The sequence below is a fragment of the Crotalus tigris genome, unplaced genomic scaffold, assembly GCF_016545835.1.
Source record: "Crotalus tigris isolate CLP2741 ecotype Arizona unplaced genomic scaffold, ASM1654583v1 scf7180000017666.379230911805:20528666, whole genome shotgun sequence".
Taxonomy (NCBI): Eukaryota; Metazoa; Chordata; class Lepidosauria; order Squamata; family Viperidae; genus Crotalus; species Crotalus tigris.
In genome coordinates, this window is record NW_024096552.1 from 5,645,515 (window position 1) to 5,672,837 (window position 27,323).

Genomic DNA, 27,323 nt, shown 5'->3' on the forward strand with positions numbered 1-27,323 from the left:
GCCAGGTGACACATTTACTCCACGTAGAGCTCACATCTCCTATCTTGATAACAGATGGTATGTTCTGCTTTTGTCTACTGTCTTCGGTGTGTCTTTTGTTTCTATGTATTACATAGAATAATCAGATTTGTTTGATTTCAAACAGCATAAAACTAATATCATCACTCTAAAATAGAAATAAAATGTCATATTGGTAGAATAAGATAAGGTAAAAATAAATTTATTGACATAAAATTGCAAAGGAACTACAATCCATGAGACACCTATAAAATTACAATCAGTCTTACAATCAGTAATCCACTCATATACATCCCAATCTATAAATGGAATGGAGAGCTATGACACACATAAAATCATGTAGGTTTAGCTGTAAAGTATCTTTAATATTGACACACCTGAACACAGGATGCTAACGCCTATAAAGCTCCTAGGACACCTCATTTTTTTTTATCCAGACAAATAGAAGTGATGGTCAGGTTATTCCTTCATAGATTAATTGACTGATTGACCCATTCCTTCGATTTAAAAGGCCACTTAACTACAAGCAGCTGAACGTGGCATAGAACACTGAAGGAAAGTGTTAGTAGCCAGAAGCTAAGTAATGTCTGTTTTAAAAGCTTTCAAAAATCACCACTTGGCAAATAAGGATTTTTCCCCCAAAGTTTTGTCTTTTGAACCTCTTTTAGGGGAGGGTCAGGGAGGCGTTTTTCTGCAAAAAGAAAGAGGGCAGAAGGGTCTCTCCAACTAAGGAAGCGTCTGAGAATGTATAAAGCAGAGCTGCGGTCCTGGCATCAAAAAAGCTCACTTGTCCCCCTTCGCAGTTGAGAGAGATGCGGATCCTTGTGGGCTTCTCGGTCAGGACCAGTTCAGAACGTACTGATGGAGAGAAGATCCTGTATTTCCTTTGCCATTTCCCAAAATGCCAGGGAATGATCTGCTTATCAATCACCAGCTTCCTGGCAACCCCTATAGCCCATCCTGCTGTGTCTCCTACAATAACTTCCCAGAAATGTCTCCCTGTTGAGAACCTCTGATAGCCAAGGACATAAGGATTGTATTCAAGTCTCTTGCGATGTGTTGTTTCATCAACTCTTGTGACACTTTTTTGATCTTCGGAGAAATCAAGGTCGTCAGGATGGCCTGTGTCTGGATCCAGAATTACATTCACTGTAAGGGGGAAGGGAAGGAAGGAGAGGAACAAGAGCTTCAGCTGCAGGCCTGGTTTGTGTCCTGACCCCCAAGATAGCAACCCTAAGGCCTCCTCTCTGAAAGGAGTTCAGCTTCCAAGCACCCCCCCTCCAGGATTGGAAGATTCATTGCTTTTTTAAGTGGCATCTAAGCATTGCCTAGTCCTTCCATCCCTTCATAGTGCTTCACCCCCTTCTAGCATCCCTGTGCAATTTTCTTTTGCCTCCATCTTGCAGGGGAGCAGAATGGGGTTGGGATGAAGACAAAGAAGGTTTTGTCTTCAGTGAGTTCCTGGGAGAGACAAGGTGGGAACAGGGACCCCACCTGGAGCTTTAAACTAGAAGTTCAGGCACAGCAAAAGGCTGCCATGTTTCAATTCTGAACTGCCAGAATCAGGGGGGTCCCCAGAGGTAACTTGGGCACATGATGGAATGTGCGGAAACTCTGCACTTTTTCTACAGTGGTCCCCAGCCTTTCCGGCTTGGTGGTCCGGTGGGAGGAGGGAAAGGGGATGGTTCTGTCCAACTGATAGGCACAAGCGCAAATGTGCACAGCTCTATTTGTGCAAGCAATGGGCGCACGCACTCACCACTTGGGCAAGTGGAGCTGCATGCACTCACACCCACTTGCACGGCCCAGTTCCAAATGGGCCACAGGCCAGTAGTGGGCCATGGCCAAGAGGCTGGAGAGCCCTGCTCTATGAACATCAGGGTGTCACAAGCATGTACAAAAGGGGAGGCTCTTGCATAGGAAACCTCTGCTTTCATCATTTTGATGGCCCATAAAGTGGAGAAAACCCTAGTGCTCCAACTTTGCTATTTGCTTTGACCCAAAGGACCTAATTTCTGTGCTCCCAAAGACCTGGTCGCTCACCAACTTATAGTCGGGCAGTAAAATCAAAAGGATTCTACGTTCCCTTCAGTCACAGCTCATATTTTCCCATTTGTCTAGATATTTCATTCTACACCAAGGCTGACTTCAATTTTCTAGATTATAATTCATAGGACCTTCATAGTCTTTAAGGTATGTAATCATAAGCTTTTTTCTTTGTTACTATATTATGTTTTTCTTAAAGTTACTGCCATAAGTGTTTAAAATAGCAAGGAATAGAGCTGCTTATAATTAATATTTACCTTTCTGTAGTTGAAGCCCAGTTTCCAGAGTATCTGGGGAAGAAAATGGAAGGATTCAACATCTGATCACTGGAATTGGAGCAACAGAAGGAAAGCTACATATATACCGTATTTTCCAGCGTATAGGACGACTCGGCATATAAGACAACCCCCGACTTCGGCGCCGAGTTGCATGCCTAGAAAGTCATCTTATACGCCGGAAAATACGGTATATATATCAGATATATTCTACTATATATTCCATATACAGGTAATCCTCAACTTAATGAGGATTACCTGTATATGGAATATATAGTAGAATATATCTTTGTGGTCATTCGTTTAATGACCATTCAAAGTTACAGCAACATTGACAAAAAATGACTTATAACCAGTTATAGCATCCCCATGGTCACGTGATCAAAATTCGGGCACTTGGCAACCAACATGTCTTCACGATAGTTGCAGCATCCCATGGTTCTGGGATTGTCCTCTGCAATCTTCCTGGGGAGTGTCTGACAAGCAAAGTCAATGGGGAAAGCCAGATTCACTTAACAACCACATGATTCACTTGCCTGCAGTGATTTTCTTAACAACTGTGGCAAAACTCTTCGTAAAATGGGGCAAAACTCACTTAACAATTGCCTTCCTTTGCAACAGAAATTTTGGGCTCAATTGTAATCATAAGCCAAGAACTACCTGTATATATTTCATTATTTTTAGTGGAAGTGTGTTCTGCTTCCCCACTGATCAGTATATATGGATTTGGGAAATAAAGAATAAATGATCAACTATGGTTCCCATTTTTAGCTAGCACATCTTTAATGAGAGAGACCAGAAAGCTCCTATTCCGCCCCATGGTGCCAAGAAACAAGGCCTTGTCCCAGAGAAATGAAGGTGTCTCCACCACTGATCCTGAAATCGATTCCTCTTTGATCCAGATGACAGTGGCCCAGAATCTCTCTTAGGAGATTGCTCTGGGATAAAAATGTCATTCAGTGTAAAATCTCGGTGGCTGTTTTTTACCTCTCAATTTTTTCATGGTGCTTTTCAGAAACACAGTGATATCACTGTAATCCCAGATTGTCCACTTCGGCTCTAGAAATAAAGCCATCAGATTCTTGTATCTTTTCTTTGCCTGGTATCTGGCAAGACAAAAGAACATTGTTTATCATCCTGCCAATGGATGAAGCTTTCTAAAACATCAGATGGTGCTTGAGGATTGGCTAGCTACAGGATCCAGTCTGAGTCTGTCACCAGGACCAGAGGTTTATTCTTCCAAGCTTTTGGACTTGTGCTGGAATCCATCCTAAGGTAACTCCTCTCTCTCCATAATGTATGCACTGGGCTGTTTTATGCATTGTATTTATGTGGTGCCTGGTTGCGTGTGGCTTTTAGTTGTTAAGTGGGGTGTTGATGACCAGTTATTAAGTCATTGATTGTTATTTTCTTGTGTTACTTCATCCTCAGCTCCTTAGCACCTGTTAAGCTGCTAGTAAATCAGCACTGTTGCCTGAAAAGAGGTCTGTTTCATCGGCTGGAAACATCTCTCTTGTTAGCTATTCAAATATGGGCTGGGCAACCCAGTAGATCCTGACCCGGAACTGCACTCATCCACCCTCATCAAACTAAGTGACAGATCTAATATAGACCACCAAGTTTCAGTTTTGGGCTCCCTCCTCTTTAAAATTGTGAACCTCTTGGACAAAAAAATGGATTGTATCTTACCAAATTTGAAATTGGCTAAATAAGGTGAGGTAGGCAATCAATCTAGAAGATGGATATAACATTCAAACGGATACTGAAGGATTAAAAGTAATGCAGTGAAATGGAATAGAGACGAATGCAGTTACAAGTAATCCTCAATTTATTACTATTCGTTGGCAACCAGTTACAACAGCTCTCAAAAAAATGACTTAAAACCATTTTCACACTTAACATCTGTCACAGTGTCCCTGTAATCACAATTTGGGTGCCTGACACCTAGCATGTATTTATGATAGTTGCACTACTTGGAACAGCATACATCCTACAATGATACCTTTAAAACCATCAGTGTCTTTTTGGGAAGGACTCAATAGGTGAATAAAAATGCCAAATTCAATCTAAACATCTAGCTGAGTATGTGATGAACTATAATAATTCACCATATCAAAATATTTATTTAATTCCATTTAATCCTCCAGGGAAAGATTGAAGGCAAACGAGGTCCAGGCAGAAGAAGAACATCATGGCTTCAAAATCTAAGGGACTGGTTTGGACAAAACTCAGCAGCACTTTTTTGTGTGGCTGCTGATAAAAACAGGATCGCCAACATGATCGCCAACATCCGATAACGGATATGGCACAAGAAGAAGATATCAAATATTTCTAATTGTGTTGAAGATGTCTGAGGAAATATCTACAAGGCCCTGAATTACTGTACATTATCTTTAAATCAAATTACTGCAAAATACAAACAGAACTTTTCAAAATAGGAAAACTGCTGCAGGAGCTGCCTATCTCTGAGACTGTAAAGAGCAGGGTAGATTCACTTACTTCTTCAAGATGCTTCCGATGTCCTAAAAAAAAGAGACAAAGCACTGAAAGGAGCCATTTCCTATGAAGAAAATTATATATATATATATATATATATATATATATAAAATATGTACAGTATATATGTGTGTGTGTGTGTGTGTGTGTGTGTGTGTATATGTATATAGTTTATATATATATATACACACACAAAATAACTGTTTTTTATTGTTTTAAATACTGTTTTAACAATAAATAACTAGTTTATAACCTTCTTGGAGATCGAGGATTGCATCATTGAAAACAAATATGCCCGGGATTCGTATTTTTACAACCATTAAGGAGATTATATATATATATAATATATAGTATGGCCCCTTTAAGAACAGAACGTCTAGTGTTAATGGGTGGACCAATGACAAAATCAAGGTCTAGAGCCACAGAGGCAGCCAGTTACATAAACAAACTCCCAGATACGGTGTTTTACACTCTGACGATGTCGGCAGCTTGGCAGAAAGCTCAGCATTCTTGTAGATTAAACAGTTTTGGGGTTTTTTATTTATTTATTTATTTATTTTTATATATATAACCACACATTGCTCCTCGAAGCACGAAGCTGAAAACACCAGCCTGAAGATGACGAATGGGACTTCGTCGAAACGTCGCCAAGACACTTCCAACTTTACACGGGAAAAAACCTGAATAACCAAAGACCTACATACAAACACCCGCAAAAACCTCAGAAAACATATATATATATATATACACATACATACATACATACATACATACATAATAGCAAAAAGAAAAGAACATTTGTTATTCCTTTTTTTGGACTCTGAGTCTGACTTTGACCTTCAAATTATCTCAAAAGGGAAAGATAAAGAAGCTGTATAGCTGGGTGGAAGCGGATATTGATTGATTGTTATTAAATACAGCCTCCAGCAAAAGAATAATGGCTTTATATACTACTGAAATGGAGGAACTCTGTCCAGATTTCAATTATAAGTATATATTGGACAAAATTAATCAGTGGAACAGCCTGCCTCCCCAGGTTGTGGCTGCTCCATCACCGGAAGCTCCCAATATTGTGGACAACCATTTGTTCGAGACGGTATAAGGACTCCTCCTGCCTTGGGCAGAGGATTGGACTAGAAGACCTCCAAGGTCCCTTCCAGCCCTGTGAGTCTATGATCTCAACTTCCTGCCTGACCTGTAAGAGTTTGCTGGCTGGCTGCTGCTGCTTCTCTTCTATCTCCTGGATGAGATCGTCAAGAGAGCACAGATCCTCCGTGTGCTTGGCCAAACCCTTCTCCTTTATTGCCATAATCTCCTTCTCCGTCTCTTCCATTCTAGCCAACAGAAGCTTCTCCTGTCCTTCTAACCAGAGTTGTAGTTCTCTGAATTCAGCCACTACATTTTTTTTCTCTTTTTCGATGAGGTCCTAGAACAAGAAAACAGAAAAAGCAAAAGGCATTTTTTTTATTTTAATTATTCTTACTTAACTATATTTACTTTAATTTTAATTATAATAATAATTAGATGGATTCCCTGAAGTGTCCAGTAATGAGATGGGAGAATTTCTTAGGGACAAAAAAATAAAAAGAAATCCTTTTGACATTAACAAGCACAGGGGGGAAGGTTTCTAAAAACCAAAAAACAGGCTCCAATTTAAATGATCTCACAGGAAAGTTTCCTTGGCAATCAGGGATTCCCAAAAAGTAGAGAGAAAAATGTTTGAGTTCACATTTTTTTTTCAACAAGATGAAACCCACTGTATAAAACATGGTTTATGGGATAGGTGCCCTTAACCGAAATATGACCCGTTCAGCCAATGGTGACCTCCCTGTCAAAGATACAGTCCCCAGGTTAAGAACAAGTTCTGTGCCCTAACACAGTCTTCAACTTGAATTTTATTTAAGTCAGAACTTACACGTGCCAACAGGCTGCCTCTTACCGGTATTAAAGATGGCAGACAGTATTTTCCTTCCTATTAGCTAAGAAGCTCTTCACTGTTGGATCAATACTTACAAGCATCTCCTGCACTGTTTGCTCGGCGTCTGTTTTGTACGTAGCTATTTTTTCTTTTTCCTTCTTCTGAGCCTTCAGGCAATGCCCAACCATGATCTGAAGAGAAAATACAAGTTTTGAGTTTCTTTTCTGTAAAAAATTACTTTGGAGGGAAGACAGTTAGATGTAACTGTCATAAATGTATGGCAGTTGCCAAAGGTTTGAATTTTGATCATATAACCACAGGGATGCAGCAACAGTCATAAATGTAAAAAAATGGTTGTAAAACACTTTTTCCATTGCCGTTGTAACTTAGAACAGTCACTAAATGAATGGTTCTAAGTAATGGCAGGAAAGTGAGCTGTCTGAGTCTCCTGCTTGCAGTCACCTGAGAAGCATCATTGAGAAACAAAAGCTTGGGCTGAGGTGGCTTTGGCCTGACCCCCCAGGAGTGTTTTTCAGGGTCTGCACTCCAGACTTTGGAGGACTCTATGATGATCTTGCTCTATAGCAAATGTGGAAAGTGAGCTGGCAAAGGGTGCCTATTTCTCCCTACAGGCAATTTCCACTGGTAAGCAAGACAATTAAGAATCAAGATCACGTGAAGCATTAATGCCACTTTACAAGGCTTTGGTAAGGCCACATTTGGAATACTGCATCCAGTTTTGGTCACCATGATGTAAAAAAGATGTTGAGACTCTAGAAAGAGTGCAGAGAAGAGCAACAAAGATGATTAGGGGACTGGAGGCTAGAACATATAAGGAACGACTGCTGGAATTGGGTATGTCTAGTTGAATGAAGAGGACTAGGGGGGACATGATAGCAGTGCTCCAATATCTCAGGGGCTGCCCCAAAGAAGAGGGAGTCAAGCTATTTTCCAAAGCTCCTGAAGGCAGGACAAGAAGCAACGGTGGAAACTAATCAAGGAGAGAAGCAACCTAGAACTAAGGAGAAACTTCCTGACAGTTAGAACAATTAACCAGTGGAACAACCTGCCTCAGAAGCAGTGAATGCTCCAACACTGGAAGTTTTCAATAAGAGACTGGACAGCCATATGTCTGAAATGGTATAGTGTTTCCTGCCTGAGCAAGGGGTTGGATTAGATGACCTCCAAGATCCCTTCCAACCTTATTATTATTATTATGAAGTGAAGTTTTGTCCCATTTTACAACCTTTCTTGCCACAGTTGTTAAGTGAATCACTGCAGTTGTTAACTTAGTAACATGGCTGTAAAGTGAATCTGGTTTCCCCATTGACTTTGCTTGTCAGAAGATCGCAAATGGTGATCACCTGACCCCAGGACACTGCAACCATCATAAATACATGCCAGTTCCCAAGCATCCGAATTTTGATCACTGACCACAGGCATGCTACAACGGTAACAAGTCACCTTTTTCAAAGCTGTTGTAACTTTGAATGGTCACTAAACAAATGTTTGTAAGTCGAGGAGTACGGTAAAGCTGTCTTCAAAAAATTGGAGGCACAAAGGATAAAGCAAGAGGTAAAGGTCTCAGCTTGGAATTAGGGAAGCTTGCTAAAGAAATTGCCAAGGCGGAAAGTTGCTGATGGGTGTAATGAGACCAGTAACCAATGGTGGAACACAACTGCCCAGCAAGAGGAATGTTACAAGAAAGTTAGAAGGACTCTGTGAGAAGGATGCTAGCTAAGGCACATAGACATAAACTTTGGTAACTTATTATAATAATAAAACACATACCCTTTTGCTAAGAAAGCTCATCAGCATAAATATGCAATGTATAAAGGAGGTTAAAGTAGGGCAGGACAAGAAATCAAAAGAAACACATGTCAAGGAACCAATGAGTGATTCTTAGGGTGTTAACTTCCTTAACCATAACTGTATAAAATTTGTATATCGTTGGGGGACTTGGCTCCTTCAGCTGCTGAGACACTTTGGTTGAAGTATTTCATTAAAAGATCCTTGAACCGCCTCTCCTGTCTGGTTCTGACTGCCATCTATGCCAGGCTAACCCCGGTTTGCAAACAACAGAGGAAGCTAGTAAATTGGTCCAAGGATTGCCTAGAAGGCCAAGGATCTGGATGGCCCTCCGCAGTGATGCCTCTTGGCTGATTCCTACCTGGTACTCCTGGAAAGCCTCTTCTGCAGGGATCACCGAGTGGCCCCTGTGCTCTTTGGATCGGTCGCAGACCATGCAGATGAGGGTCTCGTGGTCCTTACAAAAGAGCTTGACGGGCTCCCGGTGCTTCGGGCAGAGGCTCCCTCCTTCCTCGTCACAACAACCGCCGCATCGCCCGGCTTCTTCCACTAGCTTCGCCAGCTGCCTGTTGGGGAGGACGTTGCGGGGCACGAAGGTCTGTCTGCACTGGGGACAGGAAGCCTCCGATTCCGACGTTCCCCAGCTGCGAGTCAGGCAGCCCCGGCAGAAGTTGTGGCTGCACTCGGGGATGAGCACGGGGTCCTGGAAATACTCCAGGCAGATGGAGCAGGTGGCTTCTTCCAGCAAGGGCGCTTTGGCCGCCATCGCCGTTTCCTCCACCGAGAAAGCGAAAGAGAAAGTTAGTTTCGCGTCTTTCCCTGCGAATCAGGTGGCCGCCTTTGGGCTGTGTCCCAGCGGGAAACCGAGATGAATTGCTGTTGGTGCTGCGGTCAGCTTCGTTGACTTCTTAAAGGAAAAGTTGAGTATTTAAAAAAAATGGGAAAAAGCGGACTCCCGATCAATTATTATTGGCCCAATCAGCTCGTTAAAGGGAAAATTCTTTTAAAAACTGGGGAGAACCAAACATGCATGGGACGGATCCCCGATCAAGTACAATTGATCCCAGCATCCTTTTAAAGGACGGGTGGGAGGGGGGCTTACAAAAACCGGGGAGAAGGAAATGTTCTTGGGGCGGACCCCGACCATTATTGCTCCAAACATCCTGCTAAAGGAAACTATATTGGAAAAAACCTGGGGAGAAAAAACATCCATGGAACCGACCCCCTTATCAATTACAATTGATCCCAGCATCCTGTTAAAAAGGTTTTTAAAAGCTGGGGAGACGCAAACATTCTTGGGACATCCCCCCCCCCACGATCAATTATTAATCTAAGCATCCTGCTGTGGGAGAATATTTAAAAATAAATTTATTTATTTATTTATTTATTTTATTTATGAGACTTATATACCGCTTTAAGTGCAAGCACTCTCTAAGCGGTGTACACCAGTAAGCAATGTATATATATATATATATATATATATATATATATATATATATATATATATATATTTACATTGCCCCCAAGAATCTGGGTCCTCATTTTACCTACCCCGGAAGGATGGAAGGCTGAGTCAACCTTGAGCCGGTGAGATCTGAACCGCTGACCTGCTGAACACAGTCAGCTAAAGTGGCCTGCAGTACTGCACTCTAACTGCTGCGCCATATATGCTTTTAGTATATCATGTAATCATAATAAAGTGGTACCTGGAAAAATACTGATGGTCCGACAAAGAATATGGGTAAAAAGCAGATGGCCCATCAAAGATTGTGTGTGTAAGGGAGGTTTGTTTTGCTTACAAGATAGCTCTTAAATTTAGGATGGCCAGACATCCTGTTCCCAGCTCTGCACATGATATATTACTAACTGCTTGTCACATGGTGTATCTAAATTGCTTAACACTTGATATATTGCTGATTGCTAAAAACATTCCAATGTAAACGAGGAGCTATCGATTATAGATCTGTCTAGTATTTTTTCTATGTTAGAATAAGGACCTATAGAATGTAATGTGACCTGAAAATAACCCCCGCCAGAAGGGTTATAAAAATGGTCATCAATGTACAATCTGGGTTCAGATTTCTTCAGCCAGGATGGCTCTCTGAACCTGCGCAATAAACTTCCCTTTCCTGAAAGAGCTGATTCAAGTTTTTCAATTCTACAACATTTTCTGGTGCATTGGCCGGGAAAGCTTGAGTGAGGCGATATTTCGCTGATGACGGCTGGACCCTTCGGACCTGCTGGTAAGCCATCTCTGAACAATTCTCCAGGCGCCATGGGGGTGTGTTTCCTCCAGGAGACAGCTGTGGCTTCTCAGCAGAGCCGACAGTACTGAAGGCCAGTCCAAGAACCCTTTGGGGAAAGGAAAGGAAGTCTGAACCAACTCCTGGCCAGGACGGGTGTAACTACAAGGCAGGCGAGTATGTGTTTAAAGTAATGGGACCTATCTCATTTGAAGATAGAAGAGGGGGCCTGATCACTCCCCTGGACTCGGGACGGCGATCCTAATGAAGTCCGTGTTAGGTTGTGTGGGTGGTTAAGCCAGTGCATTCCCTACTAGTGACCGCCAGCGCTGTAGGTCATTGGCAGTGTGTTAGGATGGGGGGGCGTAGTATGGATGTGGGGTGACCCCCAGAGGGGACTTTTAAGAAAACTATCCTAACCAATTTCAGTATATAGATCAGTGGGGGGGTGCAGTAGCAGGACGAGCTGATGAGTTATTGCAATGTCAGGCTGAAATGGTTCGTTTGTGTGTGGCTAGATCTAAGAAAGAAAGAAAAAGAAGCTTCAGGGTGAGACTAAAAGAGTGAAAGATGTGAAGATTTCAGAAACTAAGGTGTCAGATGCTAAGAAGGAGATAAGGATGGAGGTAGAGGAGTTGATTCTCAGACCTCCTCCCTACGTTCTACCTTTCTCCCCCTCCCCCCCAGTGCCGGCTGCGGCAGCAGGCGCTCTGCCGAGGAAGGGCTGATTGCCCCTGCTGTGTCCGAAGAAAGGCAGCCAGCTGTGAGACGAAAACAAAAAGGGGGAGGCTGTCAGCCCCCAAGGAGGAAGGGGATTTGGAAGGTCTCTCTGTAAATGTGAGGGGAGAAGTAAGTAAAGAGGACGTGGCAGAATATTTTGTTGACTCCTGAGGAAAAGGGAGAAGTGGAAGGCTGCTGTTAGGCAGTGCTTGAAAGATAGGTTGCCAGCTGTACGGGATATACAGCCAGAGTTGGAAACAAGGGCACCAGAGAAGGATCCAGAATGGAATGCACAGGATCCAGCACAGATGAGATTGCTGAAGGAATATCAGAATTTAGTGGTGGAGGCTCTTTGCAAGGCTGGAAAGCCTTCAGTGAATGTGTTAAAGCCATCTTTTGTGATGCAGGAGGCAGATGAAAGTCCGGAAAGTTTCTTGCAGAGGTTGATTGAAGCTTATGAGCTTTATACACAGGTTGATCCAAGGAGTGCAGACAATGTGCGAATGTTGAATGAGAGGAGTTATGAAGATATAAGAAAGAAGTTGCAGAGGTTGGAGGGAGCATTAGGAAAGAACATTACAGAATTGTTGGAGGTGGAGGAAAGAACACTACAGAATTGTTGGAGGTGGCTAGGAAAGTGTTTGTTAATAGGGATAAGGTGGAAAAACAGGAAAGAGATGCTAGAATGCATAAGAAAATTGAGTTGTTGGCGGTGGCATTGCAAGGAGGGATCATGCTGGGACCCAACCAGTGTGCTAATTGTGGGGAGGAAGGTCATTGGCAAAGAGAATGTCCAAGAAGGCAGATGCGAGGTAGAGGTTGGAGAGGAAGAGAAGGCAGAGGACGTGGAGGTGTTGGCAGTGGCCCCCCCCATGCACTCCCCCTTCATGGGTAGAGGGCAGAGAGGGGCTCCAAGGAAGGTGAGAGATGGTTTGAGGAATGTGAGAAATTGGAATAGAGACAGGGAGATTGAAGGAATTGGATTGGCAGGGACTAACTGGTCAGATTGACGAGGACCTGGCTTGGAGGAAGCCCCCCCTGAGCCATTGGTTACTTTAAATATAGGGGGCAAACAGACAACGTTTTTGGTGGATACTGGAGCAGGAAGATCAGTTGTGGATTTGAAAGCAGAGTCTTTGTGTGTGAAGTAAATATGACTGTTACTAACCTCAAGAGAAAAGAAGATACGACTTCCGGTGGATTTTGCGCGCGCGATGGCGGCTACTTTGTAGCCGTCCTCCTGGGTAAGTGTAAGAACCGCTATGAACAGCAGACACCAGCTGTTCAGTGGTTCAAAATCGCCCTCCCGGGCAAAGGGGGGGGTAGAGAGTGTCTGAATAGTGGTACAGCCTCTTTTGCACCCCCCAATTTTGGGGGGGGGGTGAAAGGAGTGCTCCCACGGAGTTCAGACTTGTCTCCGCTTCCCAGCTGTTTTTGTCCTCAGGGACAAAACGAGCCGCTGCAAACACCTCCGTGCTTAAAGAGAACTGGTGAGTTTTTTTTTTTAAACGGACAGAGCTGAGTAGAGGATTTAGTTTTTGCTTTCTTTGACTTATTTGGATTTTAAGTTTTAAGACTTGTTTCTATTTTTATTCTCTCTTTTTATTTTTTTTTTCTTTGTTGAAAGGGAAAGTAAAATGGCGATCGGCAAATCTCTCGGTGTTTTTTTTCTGGAAGTTAGAATGCTGACCGGCAGGCTTTTTGGTGTTTCTCTTTCTTTCCTTTCCCTTTCCCTTTTTATTTTCTTATGATTGGAATGGTTGTTTTTGGTATCTCTAAGTATTTTTTGGGACGGACTTTTTCTATTTAATTATCTTTTTTTTCTTCTCCCTTTTTTTCTTTTCTTTGAACTCCCTTCTTTTTATTGTAATTACCCTCTTTTGAAGGACTTTTTTCTGTTTAATTTTTGCAATTTTTAAGAAGGAGTAAAGCTTTTTTTAATTCCTTTTCTCTTCTTTTTTTCCCCTTTTTTCTTTTTATTATAATGACCTTCTTTGGAGGGAGTTATGATTTTTGAAGGAATTTTTATAATTTTTTAAGAAGGACTAAAGGTTTTTCTTTAAGATGGCTCCAAAGCGTCCAGGGATTTCTACAGCTTCTAAATCAACAGTTTCACCCTCTTCTGGGGGTGAAATAACTATGAAGGATTTGCAAGACATGATGGGAGATGTTATAATTCAAATTAGGGCAGAAATGAAAAAGATTTTAGAGGAAAATAATAAGATTTTGAGACAAGATTTTGTTTTGGCTTTAGAAGGAGTTGCTTCTGTTCTTGAAAAGGTGAACTCCCATGTGGAAGAGGTAGCTGAAAAAGTGGACATAATGGAGGGGAAAATTGAAAGTATGGAAAAAGAAATGGAAAATGAGATTCTTATGCTTCAATATGGACAAATGGAATATGCCTTAAGAATCAGGGGCCTGGGAGAGTCTTTGCAAGGAGATCTGAAAGAGATGGTTGCAAAGGACTTTGCATTGATTTTGAATAAAGAAAAAGAGGGAATACTTAGTGAAATTGAAAAATTATTTAGGGTTAACTCTGTGGTGGCAGCACAGAAGAATCTGCCAAGAGATGTGGTAATTTACTTTGGTAAAAGATCTTTACGCAATGAAATTGTGCAAGCCTATTATAAGAAGAGATTTCAAATTGCTTCACAAGATGTTATAATTTTTAAGGAGATCCCATCTAAAATTTTAAGAAGAAGAAAGGAGTTTGCTTTTCTAGCAAATGAACCTAAAAAGAGAAAAATTCTATTCAGATGGGATGTTCCGACTGGAATGGTGGTGAACTACCTGGGGACATGTTATAGACTTAATACTGTTTCTCAAGCAAAAGATTTTTATACTTCGGTCCTGGGGGTATATGCATCGCCATCTATTAAGTTTAAAGCTTTGGAAGAAAAGAATGTAGAATTACAGTTTGAAGAGCTTATATTTATGAAAACTGGCGAATCTTTGTGTGAGAGGCCTCAACAAGTCCAGGTTGAGGAGCAGAAGACAACTTGTGCAGCATACAATTCCAAAGAAAAGCAGCAACAGAAGAAGGTTAAGGAAGTTTCATATTCAGTGGTCTCTGAATCTCTGGGAGATGTTAGACCTACAAAGTCTTTGGAGCAATCTTCAAGGGTGGAATTGCTGCCTGAAATGGAAATTGGGAAATCTCAGTTTGAGGGGCATCAACAAGAGAGGAACGGGCAGAGGATAACTTGTACAACTTACAATTGTAAAGACCAACACAAGGAGGAATTCAAGGAACCCTTACCTGTATTGGCTTCGGAGTCGATGGGAGATTCAGGAATTTTGGAGCAGTCTCCTAAGGCAGAACTTGCAGCATTTCTTACGAGTTTGATACAAGAATGGAGAATGGAAATGGAAGAATGGAAGAATGGAGAATGGAAAAAACTGGAATGTGAATAATTAATAATAATACTAATATAATTGAGACTGATAAGGATGCAGTTTCTTACGGATGGAATTTGTTATTGGTGAAGATTGAAATGTTTAATGTGTTTATTATGGATAGGCGTATAAGGGAATTTTGTTGTTTTAAGTTTTGAACCTTTAATGATAATATTGTTTAAATTTGTGTTTTGAAGGGATTAAAATTTGCTCATTTTAGTGAGGGGATTCTAATGTTTTAAATTTTAAGTAATGTTTAAATTTGTGTTTTGAAGGGAGTATAACTTGTTCAAGTTTTAAGTATGCTTAAATTTGGTTTTTAAATATTATTAATATTTTTAAGAGAAAATAATTTGTTTATTTAAATGTCTAGATTTGTTTAGGAAAGAAAGTAATGTTTAAATTTGTGTTTTTGGAGGGAGTTTATATAGAATGATGATTGTATTTAGATTTGTTTAGGATTTAAAAGTGTTTCTAGTTTTTAAATATTATTATTAATATTTTTAAGAGAAAATAATTTGTTTAACTAAATGTGCTTAGATTTATTTAGGACATAGGTTTTTTAAGTTTTTTCTTTTTGGATAGGAGAGAAGATTATGAAGATTGAAGGAAATATGTATTTACTTTAAGTTTTTTAAGAGTATTTAGTTTTAATGGTATAACAAAGGTTTATATGTTTATTTTTTTGTTTTAGGATAAAGAAAGAGGGAGAAATTAGATTTTACACTATAGATATAGATATTCAAAGAAAGTAATGTTTAAATTTGTGTTTTTGGAGGGAGTTTATATAGAATGATGATTGTATTTAAATTTGTTTAGGTTTTAAAAGTGTTTTAAGGTTTTTTTTTTTTAATTAAGCCTGTACTCAGCTCTGGGAAGTCCAGGGGAGGGTTTGGGAGGTTGGGAAGGGGGGGGGTGAGGTAGGGTTGGGGGGGGTATGGGAAGGGGATTTGTTTTTGTAAAATTTAAAAAATTTTCAATAAAAAAAAAAAGAGAAAAGAAGATACCAAAAAAATAACCTCACTCTGTTTGTCTGGCCAACAAACAAAGTGAAGAAAGATGTGTTTGTTTATTTATTTATTTTTTCTCTCCCTCTTAAGAACAGCCCAAAGTTACCTACTCAGGCAGGAAATCCTATACCATTTTCTTGCCTATTCTGCTCTCTCCCTTTTGCAAATGTTAGTGTGTTAATGCCTTTTCAAACTCTATCTGCAGACACAACCCCCTTTCCCCCCCTGCTTTTTTTCTGGTTGTGTTGCTTTGAGAGGGAGAGAGATAGAGAGAGATAGAGAGAGAGATAGAGAGAGAAAGGGGGGGGTTGATCTTTTTAACTTTTTAACTTTTTCTCTGCTTAGAATTCAGGTTTGAGAAAGGTTGGGTGGCTGTGAAAATTTAATGCCCACTTTTGCAATTTTTTTCTATTCAAAAGAGGAGTCAGTAATTGTTGGACAACTTTTTTTGGGAAATTTTTGAGTTTAAATTGTTTAATATCAACCAAAAGAAATGATTCTAAATTGTTTGCTTAGATTTGTAAATGTTCTCCCTATTTAATGGAAATTTAATGGAAATCTGTTTCCATCTGAATGAATTTGATTAAATTGGAATTTGACTAACTTTATATTAAAAGCAATACTAGAGTTTAGAAAAAAAAACTTTCAGTAACTCAGAATATCTTATTAAACTTGTTTATTTTTTTTGTGAAGTTAAAACGAAGTTGAGAAAAATTTTGGGATTATAAATAGCTATGCTATTTTGAGTAAAGATTTGTATGCAAAACTGTTAGAAAAAGAGCTTGTGTTACTAAATGCAAACAGGGTTTGGTGAGCTCTCCTTTGTTGGTTCTTTGCTAGGTAATTTATTTATAAACAAGGACAAAGGTTGGAGGAGGTTTTGACCCAGAAGTGTGTGTGGGGGGGGGTGGAAGGCAGCCAGTGGCATTTTTATCTAAAATTGACATTTGGGGACATCTTGGTGGTTAGCATTTCTTATCAAGTGTGGACAATTTTAATCAGGAAACCTAAAGGAGGTATACACTTGTTCATAGCAAAGTGGTTTTCAGTTGTGGATTTGAAAGATGCTTTTTTCACGATTCCTATTCACAAGGCTAGCCAGCCGTTGTTTGCTTTTGAATGGGAGGGAGAACAAAAGAATGCCTTTAGGGAAGTGAAACGAGCCCTCACATCAGCTCCACCTTTAGCCTTGCCTAACTTAGAAAAGCCTTTCAATTTGTATGTTGATACCAGGAAGAATGTTGCCTTGGGGGTGTTAACTCAACAATTAGGACAGTGGCAATGCCCGGTGGCTTACTTATCTAAGCAATTAGATGGGGTTGCCCAAGGCTGGCCACATTGCCTGAAGGTTCTTACTGCTATAGCAGTCCTTTTACAGGACTGTAATAAATTGACCTTCTCATGTCCCATAAATGTCCACACCCCTCATGCAGTTCATTCTATCTTGGATAATAAAGGGCATTTGTGGATCAGCAGTCAAAGGCTTTTTAAGTATCAGGCGATGATGATTGAAAATCCTCAAGTGAAATTAGTGGTGTCTAACCAGCTAAACCCTGCCACCCTATTGCCCACAGAAGTGGATTCAGAACACAACTGCTTGCTGCCCTGAATTGGTATACAGACGGCTTGAGTTACATGAAGGATGGGAGGAGGGTTTCTGGAAATGCTTTTCTAACTCTGCATGCTCATGGTGCTGTGTATAAGGAGAGGGGATTCAGGGATTCGGCTGGCAAACATGGGTTACATGGACACTTGATAAAGCATCTTCTCGATGCAGTACAAAAGCCAGCAAAGGTTTCAGTTATGCATTGTAAAGGGCCATCAGGGGGGAGTATGGGGGAACTGAATAAGCAAGTGGAAAAACTTAGGAATTATGTTGTTGAACAAACACCTCCTAAACTAATAACAAGATGTCATCCCTTTAAACCAGGGGATAAGGTGTGGGTAAAACATTGGAAACATGAACAACTGGAGGGGAGATGGAAAGGACCTTAGGAAGTAATAATGGCCTCTCCTTTAGCAATAAAGATTGCAGAATCTAAATCTTGGATTCACTGGACCAGAGTTAAAGCAGCTGCAGAACCTCTGTGGACAGTGAACAGGGACCCCAAGGTTCCCACCAAACTCACTCTTAAATGTGTTTAGTATGTTTAATGAATATTTTATTGTTTGTAAACCAGATATTGTATTAGCACAAGTGTATCCTGCACATATATCTACGGCTGTCTGGCTGAAATTCAACCCCCTGCTAAGCCACACCCGGAAGCTGGCTTTCTACGCACGGGAGAAGAAAGGATGAAAGGCTTCCTTCTGCTTTTATATAGTACTATTGTTGCATGTAATAATGTTTGTCTTTCTAATTTAGGCCAATGGAGCAAGCCAGAAGAAGCTCCACGCCTTATCCAATCTTATGCTATAGGCACGGGCACTTGTAAAGGTCACCCCCCTATTGGATTTTCCCCGGAATGCTGGAATGGTATCTTGCCTCATCCATGTCAATTTCCTCAAGCATTTGACAGAATAGTTAAAGAAGCCTGTCAGTATGTTGGGTATATTCTTAGGAAAGGCATATGTGTAAAGGCCCCATATAAGAAGCCTCCTCCTCCTGTTACTCTGGAGTGTGGGCCTCCCTTATTCTGGGGATGGGAGCGGGTCACCCTAGTCTCGGAGTTGAAGACGGGATGGAAGGGGACTTGCATCGTACATGTTATCCCGGTGGAATTTGGAGTAACTATCCAAAGACCCCCGAGGAAGCGCCCAGAGAGAAAGCGAAGTAAAAGGTCCCAGCAGAATAAGGATATGCCCCATCCATTGGAGTCAAGGATGCAATATAATTTGTGGGTCCAATTGGCTAAACTAGCCAACACAACTGATTTTTGCCTTTCTGAAGCATATGACATGGAGAATCTGCTGTCCACATGTTTAATACCAGTATGTGTTCCTGTCACAGCAGCCAAGGAGTTCAGTCACCACGAGTTTAAAGAACATATAGGCTATGAAACAATGTACAGCTGGGGTCACATTTCCAAGTTTCTACCCACTGATGCTTTAGCTTTACATACTCCTAATGTAGCCATTCCAGAAGACTTACAATGTGCACATATCACGGGGTGTGAGCAGAATACACCTTCACCTCATTGCCTGAAAGTGAGCCAAGAAAGGCTAAATTGCACATCTTTCCAAACAGTGTCTTTTGGGTATGCAAACATATGGTTACCTAAAGGGTGGTTCTTCACAGGTGGGAATTCCAGAGACAAGAGCATAACAACATACATACATCAGACCCAAGTGTTATGGAATGAAACTTATCTGCATAGATGAGATAAGACTCATCAGGGGGGAATAAAGTGGTACCTGGAAAAATACTGATGGTCCGACAAAGAATATGGGTAAAAAGCAGATGGCCCATCAAAGATTGTGTGTGTAAGGGAGGTTTGTTTTGCTTACAAGACAGCTCTTAAATTTAGGATGGCCAGACATCCTGTTCCCAGCTCTGCACATGATATATTACTAACTGCTTGTCACATGGTGTATCTAAATTGCTTAACACTTGATAAATTGCTGATTGCTAAAAACATTCCAATGTAAACGAGGAGCTATCGATTATAGATCTGTCTAGTAGTTTTTCTATGTTAGAATAAGGACCTATAGAATGTAATGTGACCTGAAAATAACCCCCGCCAGAAGGGTTATAAAAATGGTCATCAATGTACAATCTGGGTTCAGATTTCTTCAGCCAGGATGGCTCTCTGAACCTGCGCAATAAACTTCCCTTTCCTGAAAGAGCTGATTCAAGTTTTTCAATTCTACAACAATATTTTATATTTTATAATTATCATTGTATAATCAATTGCCTGAGTAGATGCTTTGAGTATATAGGGAACATACAAGCCTCAGGTGGAGGAAGGGGGGAGAACAGGAGTTACCATGGGGCCCAGTGTGAGTCACCATCTAGGAATTGTTTTTAAGTACCTTTTGGTGCCTGGTACCCCTACTGGATCTAACAGGTGTAGAAGATGGGAGACATCTCTCCTCTAGAATTGATATAGGATAGTAGGGGAGGGATCTTATTAGTATAATGTATTCTGTTTAGGCGCTTCTGATAGATTGTAACCTCCAAAGCCTAAGCCAATGGGGCCATGGGGGAGGGAATGGGGCATCATGATAGGATGTATAATAATATGTGATTTTGGAATTTGGGGTGTGGTTCAGTGCTTGGCTACATTGCATTGCCTTCCTGAATCCACCACGCTTTGCAAACCGTTATTTTTTTAGACTTGGATGTGAAGTCTAATAAACTTCCTTTCTATTTGTAACTCAGAGTGGATTTCAATTTGTGACTATTTTTGTGTCTGATAATTTTGGTGCCGAAACCCGGGACTCAATGGGATTTCGTTTGGGACTCCCTAACTTGGAGGACGATGTGGAAGGCATGCCCTGTCGACAGTCCAGCTTCGAACTCCAGGAGAGGTGGGTGCTGAACGAAACCTAGAGCCCTACGAACCTAAATAGAAGTTGCAAATAGAAACGAAGGGTGAGGGAACCAGGAATAGAGATTGCTGGCCTCAGGAAAAACCGGGTAACTTCGTGCACGGACCTAGGTGAGTAAGATCTGGGGTGGCCAGATGAAAACCACCTAGGCGGTGGGGGAGGACTGGGTAGGACTGTTTGAATCTGACATCTGTGAGAGGAGTGCATTAGACGTCCCAAGTACCACAGGGGGTAGCAAGACAGTGTGGGAGCTGACCCTTTAGTTTTTGCATACCCTCATGAGAGGATTGGTGGAGAAAAAGGGAGAAGCAGGAGCTTGGTGAAGCAAAAGTTGGTCTCATTAGGTTGGTAAGGATAAGATAACAGTACGGTAAACCAGTATGGGCAATTCTCGGAGTGTTCCCAAAAGGAAATGTGTGAAGAAAACTAGGAAGAATCCTAGGTTGAGCATAGATACAGGGAGTCCTTTAGGACTCCTACTAAGTAACTGGGGTAAGTCGCCTTATAATAAGATAATTGATAGATTAAATTTGACTAAAGAAGATATGGTGAATTTGTGTTGCTTTGTTTGGTGGGAGGAATTGGAACCTGGCCCCAACAACAGCCAGAGAAGGAGGAAAGTGTATATTCAGAGGGGTACAGAGAAAGTAAGGCAGAAAAGTAAGAGGATGGTAGCAACAATACAGCAAGTGATGAAGCAGGAAAAACCTCCTAGAAGAGAGTTTGGGGATAAGCAGAGTCCCTTTGAGACAAGATATAGGAGGGATGAAAGGAACCAGTATGTTAATGGGAGTAGAGGAAGGGGATTTGGAGGATTTCAAGGTGGATACCGGAATAGGGAGAGAATGTGCTTTGGATGTGGAATGAAGGGCCACTTTTAAAAAAAGATTGCCCTAAACGCGCGAGAGAGCAGCAAGTTTACTCAGTGTGGGAAGAAGAGGATAGTTTTTACTAGGGGAGGGAAAGTTGCTCATTGGCTTTTGAACAGCTCCTTGAAATTATAATAATAGTTATTGATTTGTCAAGAGAAAGTATGAAATGAAATATCTCTACGTGAAAGTGTTTATACAAGCAGTTTGAATGGAAGTGAATGTGTGGATATGCTGATCCTCTCTCTCTCTCTCTCTCTCTCTCTCTCTCTCTCTCTGTGTGTGTGTGTGTGTGTGTGTGTGTGTGTGTGTGAGAGAGAGAGAGAGAGAGAGAGAGAGAGAGAGATTCTCCCCCATCTAAACTGCAGATTTTATTGTTTTAGCAAGTGTTTGCATGAGAAGAGTTCCATGGAGAATGTGTGAGAGAATTTATGGCAAATTCATGTGAAGGAGAGAAAGCTATTCCCCCCTTTCATTTTCAGCTGGCTGTGTTGCTTTAAGAGTGAGAGACAGAAAGAAAAGGGGGGGCTGCTCGTTTTAACTTTTTTTTTCTCCACTTGGAATTCTGCTTTGGGAGGAAGGTGGGGTAGATGTGAAATTTAATACCCATTCTTATAGTAATGAAATATGAGAAGAACTTGAATATACCTATACTGATGTTGTTTTAATAATAATAATAGTAAAGTTGGAAGGGACCTTGGAGGTCATCTAGTCCAACCCCCTGCTCGGGCAGGAAACCCTACACCATTTCGGACAAATGGCTGTCCAGTCTCTTCTTAAAAACTTCCAGTGTTGGAGCATTTACTGCTTCTGGAGGCAGGCTGTTCCACTGATTAATTGTTCTCACTGTCAGGAAGTTTCTCCTTAGTTCTAGGCTGCTTCTCTCCTTGATTAGTTTCCACCGTTGCTTCTTGTCCTGCCTTCAGGTGCTTTGGAAAATAGCTTAATTCCCTCTTCTTTATGGCAGCCCCTGAGATATTGGAATACTGCTATCATGTCCCCCTTTGTCCTTCTCTTCGTTAAACTAGACATACCCAATTCTAGCAAACGTTCCTTATATGTTTTAGCCTCCAGTCCCCTAATCATCTTTGTTGCTCTTCTCTGTACTCTTTCTAGAATCTCAACATCTTTTTTACATCGTGATGACCAAAACTGGATGCAGTATTCCAAGTGTGGCCTTACCAAGGCATTAAAGAGTGGTATTAATACTTCACGTGATCTTGATTCTATCCCTCTGTTAATGCAGCTTAGCACTGTGTTGGCCTTTTTGGCAGCTGCAGCACACTGCTGGCTCATATTTAAGTGATTGTCTACTAGGACTCCGAGGTCCCTCTCACAGTTACTACTATTGAGCATGGTGCCACCTATGCTGTGCTTGTGCATTTGGTTTTTCTTGCCTAAATGTAGAACCTTGCTTTTTTCACCATTGAATTTCATTTTGTTAGTTAGTGCCCAGTGTTCAAGTCTGTCCAGATCCTTCTGTATCTTAAGCCTGTCTTCTGGAGTGTTGGCTATTCCTGCCAGCTTGGTGTCGTCTGCAAATTTAATGAGTTCCCCATCTATCCCTTCATCCAAGTCATTGATGAAGATGTTGAAGAGTACTGGCCCAGAACAGAGCCCTGGGGCACCCCACTACACACTTCCCTCCATATAGATGCAGTTCCATTGAGGACCACTCGCTGAGTATGGCCGGTCAGCCAGCTACGGATCCATCTGGTGGTGGTTCTGTCTACCCCACATTTTTCTATCTTGTCAAGTAGTAGGTTGTGATCTACTTTATCAAATGCCTGACTGAAGTCCAAGTAAATTATGTCCACAGCATTCCTCTGATCCACTAATTTTGTCACTTGGTCAAAAAATGCAATAAGATTTGTCTGGCATGATCTGTTTTTGACAAACCCATGTTGGCTGTTAGTAATGACTTTGTTTGCCTCTAGGTGTTCGCTGATTCGTTGTTTGATTATCTTTTCCAGGATCTTCCCAGGTATTGAGGTCAGGCTGATAGGTCTGTAATTTCCTGGATCCATTTTTTTTCCTTTTTTGAGAATGGGAACTACATCAGCTCTTTTCCAGTCCTCTGGTAGTTCCCCTGTGTTCCAGGATCTTTGAAAAATATAGTTCAGTGGCTCCGATACCACATCCGCCAGTTCCTTGAGAACTCTGGGGTGTAATCCATCTGGTCCTGGCGATTTGAACTCATCTAGGCTGGACAGGTGCTCCCTAACCATTTTCTTGCCTATCTTAACTTGTGTTTCTGTTTTGTTTTTTTATGGCACTATTTTTGATAGGTTGGTCTGTTTTTTCCCTTTGTGTAAAGACAGATGCAAAACACGAGTTAAATAGTTCTGCTTTCTCCCTGTTGCTTGTCACCTTCTTGCCACTTCCACCCACTAATGGACCAATCGTTTCCTTCACTTTTTTCTTGTTTTTTACATGTTGAAAGAAGCTTTTTGTGTTATTTTTGACTTTGGTCGCAAGCCTTAGTTCATTTTGAGCCTTGGCTTTCTTCACTTCATCTTTGCAGGCTCGGGCTATTTGCTGATATTCTGACTTAGTTATGTTCCCCTCTTTCCACTTTCTATATTTGTCCTTTTTATCTTTCAATTTGTCGGAGAGTTCTTTATGCAGCCATGCTGGTTTCTTTTGGGAGCTGTTGTTTTTCCTCTTTGTTGGTATTGTGCTAGACTGTGCTTTTATTATCTCATTTTTCAAAATTTCCCAAGCTTGTTGAGTTGTTTTCCCCTTGAGGATTTTCATCCATGGAATCCTTCCCAAGCCCTCTCTAAGTTTATTGAAATTAGCTCTCTTGAAGTCCAAGACTCTAGTTTGACTGTGTTCTATTGCTTGTGCTTCTATAATGTTGAATTCTAATATTGCATGATCACTTCCTCACAGGGTTCCTATGGCTTCAACACCGTCTATCATTTCATCTCTGTTAGTGAGAATTAGATCCAAGATGGCTAATCCCCTAGTTCTCTTCTCTACTTTTTGGGAGACAAAGTTGTCTGCTAGGTTTGCCAGGAACCTGTTTGATCTTCCACTTGGTGCGGAGTTTGTCTCCCAGTTGATGTCAGGGTAGTTAACGTCCCCCATTACTATTGTGATGTGCTTCCTACATACCTTAGTTAGCTGACTGGCAAAAAGTTCATCTATTTCCTCTGTTTGGTTGGGTGGTCTGTAGTATACACCTATGGCAATGTCATTTTCCCCCCCTTTTATATTGACCCAAATGCATTCAAGACAGTTTTTATCATTGTTGTACTCTATTTCTGTGGAGGTGTGTTGTTGTTAATTGCGAAGTCGTGTCCGACCCGTCATGACCCCATGGACAATGTTCCTCCAGGTCTTCCTGTCCTCTACCATCTTCTGGAGTCCATTTAAGTTCACACCTACTGCTTCAGTGACTCCATCCAGCCATCTCATTCTCTGTCGTCCCCTTCTTCTATTGCCCTCAATCTTTCCCAGCATTAGGTCCTTTTCCAGTGAGTCCTTCCTTCTCATTAGGTGGCCAAAGTATTTGAGTTTCAACTTCAGGATCTGGCTTTCTAAAGAGCAGTCGGGGTTGATCTCTTCTAGGATTGACCAGTTTGAACGCCTTGCAGTCCAAGGGACTCGCAGGAGTCTTCTCCAGCACCATAGTTCAAAGGCCTCAATTCTTTTGCGCTCAGCCTTTCTTATCGTCCAACTTTCACAGCCATACATTGCAACTGGAAAAACCATGGCCTGGACTATACGCACTTTTGTTGGCAGGGTGATGTCTCTGCTTTTTAGAATGCTGTTTAGATTTGCCATAGCTTTCCTCCCCAGGAGCAAGCGTCTTTTAATTTCTTGGCTGCAGTCCCCATCTGAGGTGATCTTGGAGCCCAGAAAAAAAAAATCTGTCACTACCTCCATTTCTTCCCCATCTATTTGCCAGGAATTGAGAGGGCCGGATGCCATGATTTTGGTTTTCTTAATGTTGAGTTTCAAGCCAACTTTTGCACTCTCCTTCTTCACCCGCATCAAGAGGCTCTTTAATTCCTCTTCACTTTCTGCCACTCTAATGGCAGAAAGTGGAGGTGTAGTTATTTCTTATATAGAGAGCAACTCCACCTCCTCTTTTATTTGGTCTGTTTCTTTTAAATAATTTAAATCCCTCTAGCTGTGTGTTCCATGTGTGAGTTTCATCCCACCATGTTTCCGTAATGGCAACAATATCGTATCTGCCCTCATTAACCTGAATTTCTAGTTCACCCTGTTTGCTGTGCATACTTTGTGCATTGGTGTATAAACATTTGAGTCCTTTGTGGGTGGCCCTGTGTTTCCTTTCTACATAGCCTGTGTGGTGCCTGAGTTCCCCTATGGTCTTACCACCTATTTGGTTAGTGCACTTTATGTGGCACTCGCTATTAGAGGCTTCATTTTGATTGATAGCAAGGTTGGTATTCTTGTCCACACACACATCTATTCTACATGCACTGATAGCCCTATAGTTTTTAAATTGCCGGGGACAGGGTTGTTCCGTATCAATTAACTCCCTGTCCCCGCTGTTTAGTTTAAATTTCCCTCCAGAAAATCTGTGAATTTATAGCCGAGTAACTCAGTCCCTTTTTTGATGGATGCAAACCATCTCTTTTGTACATCTTTTGATTGGACCAGCTACTGACATCGTGACTAATATATCCAAAGCCTTCCTCTTTACACCACTCCTTTAGCCACATATTGAATTGTGCTATGCACTGGCCTTTTCCGTTTTGCTCCTTATACACTGGTAAAACCTCTGAGAAAGTAAGCCTACAGCTTATTCTGCTAAGTTCCTTCCCCAAGCCCTGGAAATCATTCTGCACAGAGAGTACATCTTTTTGGGACAGATCATTAGTGCCAAGATGTACAATAGCCTCCACATCACAGTCCTTGCTGCCATTCTTGATTATTTTAGAAATACACTTCTTGTCCCTACTGGCAGTAGCACCTGGAAGACACCTGACCTCTTTCAAAGCCTCTGTGTTCTTTCCTAAATTTACATCCCTTATAATTGAATCACCTACCAGAAGGTAGCTTCTCTTTTGGGGAGCCTTTCTATTCTTGCATGACTGATGTGCAATACCTGATTCACACTTCTCCCTGTCAAAATCTAGTTCTTCATCTCGGACCACAATCTCCTGCTTATTTGAGTTATCTTCACAAATACCTTTACCAGTCTCCTTAATGTCCCTATTAAGGTCAGCAAGGGCACTGTAGCTGTTGTGCAGGGACACAGCGAAAGCTTTGTGTTTATGGTTCACAGCTCTCACCCTGCCAGATCCCACGGTTGTCCACACTGCCCTTTTCCTGCAGGATCTTTGTGGTAAGGGGGGCTGATAGCAGGGAGGCTTACTAGAGTAGAGGGGCTGAACTGGACACCTAATTTCTGCCCGAAGAGCACGGATTACAGACCCTAGGTAAATGATCTGTCCTTGTAGGCTAGTGATTTGTTTACAGATAGGACAGTTTCCAAGTTTGAAAAGGGTACTGCGAAAGACTGTTGCAAAGCAGGTGTTGCACTGAACTAAGCCAGACATCTTAGATACAGGGGATGTTAGACACACTTGCCCTGAATGTACTGCTACTGTTTCTGATTTTTAGTTATATAATTATATAATTCACACGCCCTTAGGCGCGCGGGCTGCTACTTTCCTGGTGGATTCTCCCAAAACTTACAGTTTAAGCAGCAGCTGATGGAATGTAGCACGTTCCAGCAACCCGATCAGAGTTGGAATGGGGTTTAAATAGAGTATAATACCTATAAATATAATGGAGATCCAATCAGGGCCTTGCTACTTTCCTGGTGGATTCTCCCAAAACTTACAGTTTAGGCAGCAGCTGGTGGAATGTAGCACGTTCCAGCAACCCGATCAGAGTTGGAATGGGGTTTAAATAGAGTATAATACCCTATATATATAATGGAGATCCAATCAGGGCCTGCTACTTTCCTGGTGGATTCTCCCAAAACTTACAGTTTAAGCAGCAGCTGGTGGAATGTAGCACGTTCCAGCAACCCGATCAGAGTTGGA

At 41.5% G+C, this 27,323-nt stretch overlaps 1 protein-coding gene across 1 annotated transcript; it reads right to left on the reverse strand.

The window, feature by feature from the left end:
- Positions 1 to 27,323, reverse strand: LOC120305181 (zinc finger protein RFP-like). Its single transcript, XM_039336616.1, has 8 exons — positions 27,267 to 27,323; positions 8,924 to 9,469; positions 6,849 to 6,944; positions 6,031 to 6,261; positions 4,839 to 4,861; positions 3,327 to 3,445; positions 2,322 to 2,354; positions 1 to 1,167 (listed from the first exon to the last, which is right to left on the reverse strand). Exons 2-8 carry the CDS (start codon positions 9,326 to 9,328, stop codon positions 683 to 685), a joined length of 1,392 nt encoding a protein of 463 aa, XP_039192550.1. The 5' UTR covers positions 9,329 to 9,469; positions 27,267 to 27,323; the 3' UTR covers positions 1 to 682.

Coding starts and splice junctions, on each gene's coding strand:
- LOC120305181 (XM_039336616.1), bottom strand. CDS start 9,328: ATGGCGGCCAAAGCGCCCTTGCTGGAAGAAGCCACCTGCTCCATCTGC. Junction 6,945..8,923: donor AGGCTTTCCAGGAGTACCAG/GTAGGAATCAGC, acceptor TTTTCTCTTCAG/ATCATGGTTGGGCATTGCCT. Junction 1,168..2,321: donor TGGGCTTCAACTACAGAAAG/GTAAATATTAAT, acceptor TCCCCCTTACAG/TGAATGTAATTCTGGATCCA.